Consider the following 13,543-nt stretch of genomic DNA (forward strand, 5'->3'; position numbering starts at 1 on the left):
GAACCCTGGCCTGTGGACTGATTACCTGATCCGGCTGTAAAGCCTCGTTCACACGTCACTGCTTCACGGACATGTGCTGTACGTGGTCTCCACCGACAGCACACGTCCCCATTCATTTTAATATGTGTATTCAGACATCGGGTTTTAGCATGGATGCATGCTCTATTTTGTCCATCACGTCCATTATAGTCTATTGGTTCGTGAAAACCACGGATGCCATCTGTGTATTAAGAAGAGATGCTTTAAAACACAGACAGCAAAAAACGTACACACGGGCCCAACACAGATCCTTCATGGATGCATCACTGACCACCTGCTCACAGATTTGAGCTGTTAATCTTTCACACAAACATCTTTTTTTTGCGTTCCATTTATGGAACCATTCATTTCAATGGATCCGCAAAAAAAAACGGAAGGTATTCCGTTTGCCTTCTGTTTCCGTATTTCCGTTCAAAGATAGAACATGTCCTATTATTGTCTGCATAACGGACAAGGATAGTACTGTTCTATCAGGAACCAGCTGTTCTGTTCCGCAAAAAACGGAATGCAATACGTCATCCATAGTTTTTGCGGATCCATTTTTTGTGGACAGCAAAATACTGAAAAAGCCATACAGTCATGTGCAAGAGACCTTAACTGAGCTGTAAGTTTGCTGGAACAGGCAATAAACAGTGTTAGAGACTTTCTCGTGTCCGTGCCTTTCTTCAAAACTGGTGATAGGAGCGCACGGCGTTACAATATATAAATCCTGAACAGCTGATTGGACAAACATTATTCACTCTATGGGCTTATTCACACGGCCATGGTTCCGTTCCGTGCAACATCCGTCCTGCGTGATCCGTCCGCACCGCAAAAAAATAGAGCAAGTTCTATTTTTTTGTGGTGTGGATGCACGGAGAGAAACACCACGGAAGCCCTCCGCAGTGCTTCCGTGGGGTTCCGATCTGTGCTTCCGTTCCGCATCTCCGTGATTGCGGACCCATTCAAGTGAATGGGTCTGCATCTGTGATGCGGAGTGCACACGGGCAAGCCCCCGTGTATAGCGGACCCGCCGCGTGCGGGCCACAATACGGCCACGGAACCACAACAGCCGTGTGGACAAGCCCTATTTCAGTGACCATAACGTGCTAAATGCAAAAGGATTGGAGGCAATGTTTCAAAAAAAACAGGATTGTATTGCTACAATATATCCATTAGTTCTCTGGGAAGTGATTATTATTATACAATACTATTATATATATATATAACACTACTTCTAGTACTAAATATTTATATTGGACTATATTTTGGCAATAATCAACTGAATGAATATAATTAGTTATTGTCTTTAACATGAATATGGATTTTTAGATGAAATAAGATGACTTGTACATAATTGAGACCCATCTAAATTTATGAAATACTTTTTTTCTAATTTTTTTTCTATATATTTTTTTATATATTTTCAACATTTGTGTAATATTTGAATAACACTTATAAAGTATATTAGGGTGTATGTTTATTCCAGTTGGAGGAGTACCTATCAAAGCATATACAATTTATATAACTTTTTCCTGTTTGGTTTATTTTCAAGAATATTTTTACAAAATCCAAAGATTAAACATTTTCTAAAAATCTGAGATGAAGAAGAAGAGCCTGCAGCGCACTGATAATGGCCTTTTAGTTTGATCAGACTACATGATGTTTGTTTGTAGTCTGTAACCATGGAGACACAGGGGCATGCAGAGGAACTGTATAACCAGAACGGGAGGAAACCTGATTCTCTACTTTCCGACCTACAGGAAGAATCTCCATTAGTCAGAACCTTAACTAAACTATTATATTGTTTTCATGATCACATTATAGTTATTATATTACACTGACTGATTCTTATTATTTGCTTCATTCCTGTTCAGTTTTCTTATTCTCTATATAACATTATAACTCCTAGTCCATCCTGCATTCTTCCTCTTATATCCTGATGCCATCCCTTAGTCGTCTCTGCTCTGTCACTTCACGCCGGACGGCCTCTGCTGTTCTTGCAAAAACTACATTTCCTAGAACAAAACGGAAACATTTCTAGAGCAATCAAGATGGCGGCTGCTGCGGGAACACAACATAATATCAATTCTATTAGCGCTCAGTTCATTATGGGGGGGGGGTCTCCAATTATTATCGTCATGGTGACAATTTATTTTTTTATTATCCATCCCGAGGACTTCTCTCCTGAGGATTCAGTCCCACGGGGCGGCCGGTGTCGGTTTAGTAGCAGATGTTGATTATAATTTCTTGCTCTTCTTCACTTGATGTTGTCAGGAGAACTCTTAGATGATGCCGAACTGGGCCAGCTCGTGCAGCTCGAGGTGGCTGAAGGCCTCCCAGGGGCAGATGACCGTGATGTCTGCGGAGGAGGAGGAGAAGACGGGTTATTTACAGGCAATGTTCTCTACACTCCATACAAGCTGCAGTTTGTGCTCCAGAGCTGTCCCTTCTCTTGATTGGGCACACAGGAGGCCATTTTTGGAGGCTAGAGAGTTGTCTCTTGTGGGACCCCCCCCCCCCCGTCTTGCTGCCATAGCCACACTCCAGGCACGAAGGTAGAACCCCCCAATGACAGCCCACCTGAATCAGCGGGATTTCTCCTCCTGCTGCTTTAGAGGATTTAGGGAATTGCATGACTAGCAATTGCCAGATATAAAGTTACAAAGGGAATCGCCCTACAGAGGATGTGCCCTCCAGGCAATGACTGCCAACCTCAGGGTGGGTGCACCCACACCATGGAGCCTGGAATGGAGGAGGGTCCCAGCTGCCCCCCCCTCAGGCTGATCTAGGGCAGAGGGTGGGGGTGGGGGGTTACTGTCCGGTTCCTCACCTGTTCCAAGTCCTTCCATGCCGGGAATATCATCTCCGAACCTGCGAGATAAAAGTCAAATTAACCGGAGATGCGGTTTAAAGGGGAACTCTCCTCCACATCTGCTCTCTACTGTGGCTGTACCGGTCACTGTATGGAGTTACATTGTAGCAATGTGTGACTCTTATCTCCATGTCAGCAAATGTCAGACTCCACCCCTTAAAGGTAAACAGTTAAAGGAACCTTCTGTGCTCCTATCGCATATCGGTGTCAGGCTCCACCCCTTCTGTCATTTCTTACCACTCCCCCCCCCTTATACAGTGATACGATGGGAAGAAACTAGAAAGCAAAGATAAAGAACAGAACAGTTGGGGAATTAAGTGTTTAACTCTTAGAGGGCATGCTGGGAGTTGTAGTTCCACAACAGCCACAAGAGGTCATCGCCCTGGATCTTCAGATATTCCATTCAAATATATGACATGCGACTCATGATACATGGACTTACCCTTTAACTCCCTTCTTTGGTGGTTTGCTCTTGAACTGCCGGGTCTGTCTCTGCTTGAATTTGGGAGGCCCCTTACGAGGTGTGGTGGGACCCCCATTAGTGTTTACGGGGGCCAAGGCGCTGGCTGCTGGGGAGCTGGAATTCATATCTGGCTGTGTTGTGCTCCACGTTCAGGAACCTAAGAAGATGGGAGTTCTAGTGAGTTACATACAGTAGCTGAAGTGTCGCTACATTGTGTCAGACCGCACCATAGGTTCCATGAGTCTATCAGCCCCTTCACCATGTTGTCACTGCTCCTCCATCTTGTGCCCTCCATCCACATGTCAGCGTCAGCCCCCAGACTGCAGTCAAATATGTGTCAGGCCCCGCCCCTTTCTCTCCTACATAATGTCTACGGCCCGGGGCGTCTCCGCTTCTTCTGCATTGCGGGATCTTATGGTCACTGTGTGACAGGCTGTGATGAGTGGAGTAGACACGGCGGCCAGTTTAATGGGAAGGTGTTGAGGATCAGCAAGACACAAGTTCTGGGGAATTCCTATAAACTGCATCCTGCATCCAGGTGCTGCTCCAGGCTAGCAGAGCCAACTGAGTGCAATCCTGCATTCTCCCCCCTGAACACCAGGTGTCGCCACAGAGCTCCTCATCTCTGGCAGCAATCATCACTGATTACCAGGAGTCAGCAACCTTCAGCACAACAGCTGCTTTGAAACTACAACTCCCAGCATGCACACTTTCACAGCTATTCTTGTAACTCCCATAGAAGTGAAAGGAGGATTCTGGGAGTTGTAAAGGAAGAGCTGTTGATACACGGAGACCATCCTCAAGCTGCTGTTGACGGACCCGTTAATGTCATGTTTGGATTAAAGGAGTTTAGGTCAGTAAATGATGATAACTGAATATCATACTTAGGCCTCATGCACACAACCGTTCCGTTTTTTGGTGGTCCGCAAACCGGGGATCAGCATAAAACAGAAGCCGCCCGTGTGCCTTCCGCAATTTGCAGAACGCAACGGACAAGAATAGGACATGTTATATTTTTTTTGCGGGGCCACGGAACGGAGCAACGGATGCGGAAAGCACACAGAGTGCTGTCCGCATCTTCTGCTGCCCCATTGAAGTGAATGGGTCCGCATCCAAGCCGCAAAAACGGCGGCTTGTATGCGGACCAAAATATCGGTCGTGTGCATGAGGCCTTAAGTGTTTAAATTCTCTACCATTTCCAGATCTCTGGTTGCTGTCAGTGAATGAGAACACCCCTTAGGTGGATTTACATGGGGCAACTAGAAGCTGATTGCCAGGAAGGAAGCGTTCACATTTACATGCAGCGATCTCCTTCATAGTAGGAGAACATACAGCTGCGATTTGCTCGTTCATTGGGTGATCGGCTGCACCTTTAGTTGGGGAGATTGTCAAGAATGCAGGATTTCACAGCTGAGGATTCGTTACTATTGTATCCAGTCTAGACAATGTTCTGTGAGCTCAACACATCAGCAGCACAAATCTCTCCTACATAGTTTGTTACAATGTATCAGTCTGGAGTCCCGGCTGAATGTTCATAGAGTAAAGAACCATCCTAAATATTTACACAAGTCCTAGACATAACAGATGATAAGATCCATCAATAGCAGCAACAGCAGCAGCAGCAGCAACAGCAACAGCAGCAGCAGCAGCAGCAGCAGCCTACTTGGTGGTGGTTTCCAGATAGTAACAGCTTTTTCTGTATAGTGTAACAACAAACTGGTACACAGCTCAGCAGGCAGTATCACACAGGATAGGATTAGATACACAGCTCAGCAGGCAGTATCACACAGGATAGGATTAGATACACAGCTCAGCAGGCAGTATCACACAGGATAGGATTAGATACACAGCTCAGCAGACAGTATCACACAGGATAGGATTAGATACACAGCTCAGCAGACAGTATTACATATGATAGGATTAGATACACAGCTCAGCAGACAGTATCACACAGGATAGGATTAGATACACAGCTCAGCAGACAGTATTACATATGATAGGATTAGATACACAGCTCAGCAGACAGTATCACACAGGATATGATTAGATACACAGCTCAGCAGGCAGTATTACATATGATAGGATTAGATACACAGCTCAGCAGGCAGTATCACACAGGATAGGATTAGATACACAGCTCAACAGACAGTATCACACATGATGGATTAGATACACAGCTCAGCAAGCAGTATCACACATGATAGGATTAGATACACAGCTCAGCAGGCAGTATCACATATGATAGGATTAGATACACAGCTCAGCAGGCAGTATCACATATGATAGGATTAGATACACAGCTCAGCAGGCAGTATCACATATGATAGGATTAGATACACAGCTCAGCAGGCAGTATCACATATGATAGGATTAGATACACAGCTCAGCAAACAGTATCACATATGATAGGATTAGATACACAGCTCAGCAGGCAGTATCACATATGATAGGATTAGATACACAGCTCAGCAGGCAGTATCACATATGATAGGATTAGATACACCACTCAGAAGACAGTATCACACAGGGTAGGATTAGATACACAGCTCAGCAGACAGTATCACACAGGGTAGGATTAGATACACAGCTCAGCAGGCAGTATCACACATGATGGATTAGATACACAGCTCAGCAGACAGTATCACACAGGATAGGATTAGATACACAGCTCAGCAGACAGTATCACACAGGATAGGATTAGATACACAGCTCAGCAGACAGTATCACACATGATGGATTAGATACACAGCTCAGCAGACAGTATCACACTGGATAGGATTAGATACACAGCTCAGCAGACAGTATCACACTGGATAGGATTAGATACATCAGGCAGACAGTATCACATGATAGGATTAGATACAGCTCAGCAGACAGTATCACACTGGATAGGATTAGATACACAGCACAGCAGACTGTATCACACAGGATAGGATTAGATACACAGCTCGGCAGGCAGTATCACACTGGATAGGATTAGATACACAGCACAGCAGGCTGTATCACACATGATAGGATTAGATACAGCTCAGCAGACAATATCACACTGGATAGGATTAGATACACAGCTCAGCAGACAGTATCACACAGGACAGGATTAGATACACAGCTCAGCAGACAGTATCACACAGGATAGGATTAGATACACAGCTCAGCAGACTGTATCACACATGATAGGATTAGATACACAGCTCAGCAGACAGTATCACACAGGATAGGATTAGATACACAGCTCAGCAGGCAGTATCACACAGGATAGGATTAGATACACAGCTCAGCAGGCAGTATCACACAGGATAGGATTAGATACACAGCTCAGCAGACAGTATCACACAGGAGAGGATTAGATACACAGCTCAGCAGACAGTATCACACAGGATAGGATTAGATACACAGCTCAGCAGACAGTATCACACTGGATAGGATTAGATACATCAGGCAGACACTGCTGTAAAGTAATGGCCTCTCTGGATAACGGTGATGACTTTGTTAATCTCATTATTCCCGGGATCAGGGGTTAAGAGATTTTCGGACTTTGCGGGATAATGATAAGCTCTTGTGTCACCGTTGATTGTACTCAGCAGCAGTGCGGGATAATGCCGGCGGTAAGTGGATCGGGGGCTCCCCTCATTGCGCCCCCTCTCGTCCTGCCTCCGAGTCTCAGCTGGAATCAGATCTTATATGAAATGTAACAGGTGACAACATCTAATGACATCCAGTGAACATGAGCAGAGGTGGGTGCTGCCAGGAGGGGGCGCCAACAAGAGGCAGGGCAGCTGAATGACTGGTACCCGAGCAGCAGATCAAAGCAATCCAGAGACGGGCTATAGAGGCAGCTGCAATGGGCTGCAGGAGGAGAGTGATGACGGGGCCAGCAGGGGCCACATTTGGGTTCCTGTCATTACTCCCCTCTACTCTATTACCTTAAGCCAAACTTAAAAAGTTGTATCTAAAGGGCTGGCCCCCCCTGGTCACGGCCACAGTCCCAGGAATGGAAACCAGGGGTCAGGCCTCAAACATGGAAGACGACCAAAACCCATTTCTGACCTGGAAGCGTTTCCTCCTTGTAGAGGCTGCGATCACTTTATGTGCATATAAGAGGGGGGTCCTGGTGCGCTGAAGGGAGACATCGGGCCGCTAGGAATCTGCTATAAAGCTGAGCAGTCCCTTTAAGGTCCTGTGTAATAACCTGCACTGTGACTGATGTATTACGTGATGTAACATTATAGTGGGCAGCACAATGCCTCAGGGGTCAGCGGTGGGTCAGAGGTCAGCGCTGGGGTTCTAGGTTCAAATCCGACCAAGGACACCATGTGCATGGAGTTTGTATGTTTGCCTGGGTTTCCTCCCACACTCCAAAGACAGACTGATAGAGACTCATGCACATGACCGTTCTGCTTTTTGCGGTCCGCAAAACACGGAAGCTGCCCGTGTGCCTTCTGCAATTTGCGGCCCATTGTAGAAATGCCTATTCTTGTCCGCAAAACGGACAAGAATAAGACGTGTTATATTTTTTTTGCGGAACGGAGCAACAGATGCGGACAGCGCGCTGCGTGCTGTCCGCATCTTTTGCGGCCCCATTGAAGTGAATGGGTCCGCACCCGAGCCGCATAAACTGCGGACCAGAACATCGGTCGTGCTCATGAGGCCTTAGATTGTGAGCCCCATTGGGGACAGTTGGATGCTGATGTCTGTACAGCGCTGAGGAATATAGTAGCGCTATAGAAGGGCATAAAATAAATAAATTGGATTATGTTACAATACATGAAATGATAATGTGTTACTATGTATATGATGGAATATAATAATATTATAAATGACATCATATTATATCACAATCTATTGTTACATGATATCATAGCTGGGTTATAAAACGCTACATGACATAATATTGTAATATATTACAGAACATTGTGTATTATATGACATTATATCGGGCTGAATCTCCTGTATGGAGACTTATTGGCATCTCGCCAGCGCCACCTTGTGGAAGTCGCTCCCTGGGAGTCAGAAACCTTCCAATGAGCCTTGGGACACAAGGGAATAAAAGCTGCTAGAGATGAGCGGAGAGAGCTCCGGATGTTACATTCAGAACTTCGGATTAATCCGTCTCCGTACAGTATTAGAATGTATGGGCTCCAATGAGCCGACGTTAGTCATTCGCAAAGTGGCGCGTGACTTTGTTGAATAACTTCGGTAATCGATTTTTAAAGTGGAAAACCACTTCAATACTTGAAACCGAACCCGGCTTTGGGTCAAAGTTTGTTTTTAAGCTCGGTACAGTAATAATCCCGAATTTGGATGTAGCATCTGAAGCGCGCGTCGCTCAACACTACGAGCTTCCGAGCCTGATGGAGATCTAGTTTATGTTGGAAAGTCAGCGCCTTATATGAGAAGATGTTACATTGAGTTTTATAATAATATTTCACTTAATAAAATGTTACTTTTTATCAGATTGTATTCCATTAAATGATGTTACTTCACATCAGACTGTAGCATGTCACATTATATCATAGCGAGGTTATAGAACATTCCGTATAATGTATTACAGAACATTATTGTTGTGCATTATATATTACATTAAGATACATTATATTATACTGTTATATTACACTACGTCACATTATATCCGATTGAATTCCATTACGTTATATTACGTTACTTTATATCATATCGTATTACGTTACAGTCCATTAGATTATATTACAATTTACACCTCCTCCCCCTGAACCCACTCCAGCACATTTTACCAGACTCCTCTGCCTGCCACGTTCCGTGATTTTCCCGGAGCTGCTACATCCAACAGGAGATCAATCCTAGAATCCTGGGGCAATAACCCTTACGTATCCTGGATATTGACGCCATATTGAAAGCCTCAGCTCCTCATGTAGATAGAATCTGGTTACATTGTAGCACAAGCAGTAACATTCTTCCCTCCTCCGCTGATACTCACACTTCTCCATGCGCTTTACACCGTTTTTCCGGAGGCTCCACCGCCTCATCCTGTATTTATACCCTGGGAACATTAAGCCGATTATCCAGAGATTATCTCCAGCAACCAATTACCAAATACTGAGCCCCTGGACCTTTGACAGATGGAGGCGCCGCCACAAGTATTTACTAACCAGGAGTCAAGGCAAAAGTATGTGACCCCCTCCACATGAAGTATGTGACCCCCTCCACATGAAGTATGTGACCCCCTCCACATGAAGTATGTGACCCCCTCCACATGAAGTATGTGACCCCCTCCACACTGTGTGTCTAATGGCCTGAGAGTGTCGGTCCCACAATCCCCCGACATGTATCCCGTATACACTGCGTGCAGAATTATTAGGCAAATGAGTATTTTGACCACATCATCCTCTTTATGCATGTTGTCTTACTCCAAGCTGTATAGGCTCGAAAGCCTACTACCAATTAAGCATATTAGGTGATGTGCATCTCTGTAATGAGAAGGGGTGTGGTCTAATGACATCAACACCCTATATCAGGTGTGCATAATTATTAGGCAACTTCCTTTCCTTTGGCAAAATGGGTCAAAAGAAGGACTTGACAGGCTCAGAAAAGTCAAAAATAGTGAGATATCTTGCAGAGGGATGCAGCACTCTTAAAATTGCAAAGCTTCTGAAGCGTGATCATCGAACAATCAAGCGTTTCATTCAAAATAGTCAACAGGGTCGCAAGAAGCGTGTGGAAAAACCAAGGCGCAAAATAACTGCCCATGAACTGAGAAAAGTCAAGCGTGCAGCTGCCAAGATGCCACTTGCCACCAGTTTGGCCATATTTCAGAGCTGCAACATCACTGGAGTGCCCAAAAGCACAAGGTGTGCAATACTCAGAGACATGGCCAAGGTAAGAAAGGCTGAAAGACGACCACCACTGAACAAGACACACAGGCTGAAACGTCAAGACTGGGCCAAGAAATATCTCAAGACTGATTTTTCTAAGGTTTTATGGACTGATGAAATGAGAGTGAGTCTTGATGGGCCAGATGGATGGGCCCGTGGCTGGATTGGTAAAGGGCAGAGAGCTCCAGTCCGACTCAGACGCCAGCAAGGTGGAGGTGGAGTACTGGTTTGGGCTGGTATCATCAAAGATGAGCTTGTGGGGCCTTTTCGGGTTGAGGATGGAGTCAAGCTAAACTCCCAGTGCTACTGCCAGTTTCTGGAAGACACCTTCTTCAAGCAGTGGTACAGGAAGAAGTCTGCATCCTTCAAGAAAAACATGATTTTCATGCAGGACAATGCTCCATCACACGCGTCCAAGTACTCCACAGCGTGGCTGGCAAGAAAGGGTATAAAAGAAGAAATTCTAATGACATGGCCTCCTTGTTCACCTGATCTGAACCCCATTGAGAACCTGTGGTCCATCATCAAATGTGAGATTTACAAGGAGGGAAAACAGTACACCTCTCTGAACAGTGTCTGGGAGGCTGTGGTTGCTGCTGCACGCAATGTTGATGGTGAACAGATCAAAACACTGACAGAATCCATGGATGGCAGGCTTTTGAGTGTCCTTGCAAAGAAAGGTGGCTATATTGGTCACTGATTTGTTTTTGTTTTGTTTTTGAATGTCAGAAATGTATATTTGTGAATGTTGAGATGTTATATTGGTTTCACTGGTAAAAATAAATAATTGAAATGGGTATATATTAGTTTTTTGTTAAGTTGCCTAATAATTATGCACAGTAATAGTCACCTGCACACACAGATATCCCCCTAAAATAGCTAAAACTAAAAACAAACTAAAAACTACTTCCAAAAATATTCAGCTTTGATATTAATGAGTTTTTTGGGTTCATTGAGAACATGGTTGTTGTTCAATAATAAAATTAATCCTCAAAAATACAACTTGCCTAATAATTCTGCACTCCCTGTATAACCGGCATCAGATCAGGGAGTTGTCAGTCCGGCAATCACCTTCTACATTTCCCTCAAATTTACCCCAAAGCTAAGAGAAGACTGGACGCTCCATTTAAAGGGATTTCTTGCCATTGTCACAACCTTTGCTTGCTGACAGTGAGTGAAAACAATTTGTTTTTTCAAGGCAGAAAAGAGACCCCCGACCTTATCCTGCTCTCACAGCTGAGTGTTTGTTACATTGTACCCACGTGCATGATAAATCGCTCCCCTTCCCCCATAGCTCCAATCTCTCCTGTTTGCATGGTCGGCTGTGTGAACAGCTCATCAGGGGCAGTTTTGTCAGAAGTTCGATATGTCATGAGGAAGGACCGCCATCTGTTTATGGTCCGAAACGCGCAACCGAACTTGTCCTGTGTGTCGAAGATTTTATACCGCAATAAAGCTAGGATTTTTCACCATCTCTGGGCTGGATGCTTCCATTTTTCCTGATCTACTGATACATTGTAACACGTCCTTATCGGAGTGCCCGCACCCATCATAAATGACCTGCACCCTCTCAGAGGCGCAAGGGGAATCAAGGGTGGGTGGCAAAGACTGTTAGAAAGTAGCAAAATGTTTCATGGTATAGAAATAGCGGGACAGTCTCAGTATATATTATGAAGCGGCCGGGACCCCCAGAGATCCCCCGCCATTGATGGATCCGTCATACTGGGCTGATCAGGTGAGGCTTTATACAGGTATTACGTACAGCGGCGCCCCAGTTAGATTGGCGGCTGTTATCTCCACAATCAGGAAGGACGCGCCGACCGCAACAGGAAGAAGAAACTCATGAGCTCCTTATCAGAGCTACTAACGAAGAGCAACTCAGCACTACAACCCCCAGCAGGCCAGCCTCATCAATCTTGTTATAAAATCCTTAATGACCCAGAGCTGTGTATCTAATCCTATCCTGTGTGATACAGTCTGCTGAGCTGTGTATCTAATCCTCTCCAGTGTGATACTGTCTGCTGAGCTGTGTATCTAATCCTCTCCTGTGTGATACTGTCTGCTGAGCTGTGTATCTAATCCTCTCCTGTGTGATACAGTCTGCTGAGCTGTGTATCTAATCCTATCCTGTGTGATACTGTCTGCTGAGCTGTGTATCTAACCCTATCCTGTGTGATACAGTCTGCTGAGCTGTGTATCTAATCCTATCATGTGTGATACTGTCTGCTGAGCTGTGTATCTAATCCTATCCTGTGTGATACTGTCTGCTGAGCTGTGTATCTAATCCTATCCTGTGTGATACTGTCTGCTGAGCTGTGTATCTAATCCTCTCCAGTGTAATACTGTCTGCTGAGCTGTGTATCTAATCCTATCAGGTGTGATACAGTCTGCTGAGCTGTGTATCTAATCCTATCCTGTGTGATACTGCCTGCTGAGCTGTGTATCGAATCCTCTCCTGTGTGATACTGCCTGCTGAGCTGTGTATCTAATCCTATCCTGTGTGATACTGCCTGCTGAGCTGTGTATCTAATCCTATCCTGTGTGATACTGCCTGCTGAGCTGTGTATCTAATCCTATCCTGTGTGATACTGTCTGCTGAGCTGTGTATCTAATCCTATCCTGTGTGATACTGCCTGCTGAGCTGTGTATCTAATCCTATCCTGTGTGATACTGCCTGCTGAGCTGTGTATCTAATCCTATCCTGTGTGATACTGTCTGCTGAGCTGTGTATCTAATCCTATCCTGTGTGATACTGCCTGCTGAGCTGTGTATCTAATCCTTACATGTGTGATACTGTCTGCTGAGCTGTGTATCTAATCCTATCATGTGTGATACTGTCTGCTGAGCTGTGTATCTAATTCTATCCTGTGTGATACTGTCTGCTGAGCTGTGTATCTAATCCTATCATATGTGATACAGTCTGCTGAGCTGTGTATCTAATCCTCTCCAGTGTGATACAGTCTGCTGAGCTGTGTATCTAATCCTATCCCGTGTGATACTGTCTGCTGAGCTGTGTATCTAATCCTCTCCAGTGTGATACAGTCTGCTGAGCTGTGTATCTAATCCTATCCTGTGTGATACAGTCTGCTGAGCTGTGTATCTAATCCTGTCCTGTGTGATACTGTCTGCTGAGCTGTGTATCTAATCCTCTCCTGTGCGATACTGTCTGCTGAGCTGTGTATCTAATCCTATCCTGTGTGATACAGTCTGCTGAGCTGTATCTAATCCTATCCTGTGTGATACAGTCTGCTGAGCTGTGTATCTAATCCTATCCTGTGTGATACTGTCTGCTGAGCTGTGTATCTAATCCTATCCTGTGTGATACTGTCTGCTGAGCTG

At 45.0% G+C, this 13,543-nt stretch overlaps 1 protein-coding gene across 5 annotated transcripts; it reads right to left on the reverse strand.

Moving 5' to 3' along the window:
• Positions 1-1,554: 1,554 nt before the first annotated feature.
• On the reverse strand, positions 1,555-9,505 carry PDE6H (phosphodiesterase 6H). 5 transcript variants are annotated; one of them, XM_040407215.1, is made up of 4 exons: positions 9,310-9,505; positions 3,336-3,513; positions 2,852-2,892; positions 1,555-2,380 (listed from the first exon to the last, which is right to left on the reverse strand). In XM_040407215.1, the coding sequence occupies exons 2-4, from the start codon at positions 3,479-3,481 to the stop codon at positions 2,304-2,306; spliced, it is 264 nt and encodes an 87-aa protein (XP_040263149.1). In that variant the 5' UTR covers positions 3,482-3,513; positions 9,310-9,505; the 3' UTR covers positions 1,555-2,303. The 5 variants fall into 5 exon arrangements, with proteins under 5 accessions (XP_040263149.1, XP_040263151.1, XP_040263153.1 ...); XM_040407217.1 differs by lacking the exon at positions 9,310-9,505 and adding an exon at positions 9,107-9,219; XM_040407219.1 differs by lacking the exon at positions 9,310-9,505 and adding an exon at positions 9,044-9,216.
• Between the last annotated feature and the right edge of the window lie 4,038 nt (positions 9,506-13,543).

The sequence above is a fragment of the Bufo bufo genome, chromosome 9, assembly GCF_905171765.1.
Source record: "Bufo bufo chromosome 9, aBufBuf1.1, whole genome shotgun sequence".
NCBI classification, from domain to species: domain Eukaryota; kingdom Metazoa; phylum Chordata; class Amphibia; order Anura; family Bufonidae; genus Bufo; species Bufo bufo.

Excerpts from the sequence above, each read along its gene's own strand:
- PDE6H (XM_040407215.1), bottom strand. The coding sequence starts at position 3,481 with ATGAATTCCAGCTCCCCAGCAGCCAGCGCCTTGGCCCCCGTAAACACT. Across the intron at positions 2,893-3,335 it reads CCAAAGAAGGGAGTTAAAGG|GTTCGGAGATGATATTCCCG; the intron begins GTAAGTCCATGT and ends TTTATCTCGCAG. Across the intron at positions 2,381-2,851 it reads CATGGAAGGACTTGGAACAG|ACATCACGGTCATCTGCCCC; the intron begins GTGAGGAACCGG and ends CCTCCTCCGCAG.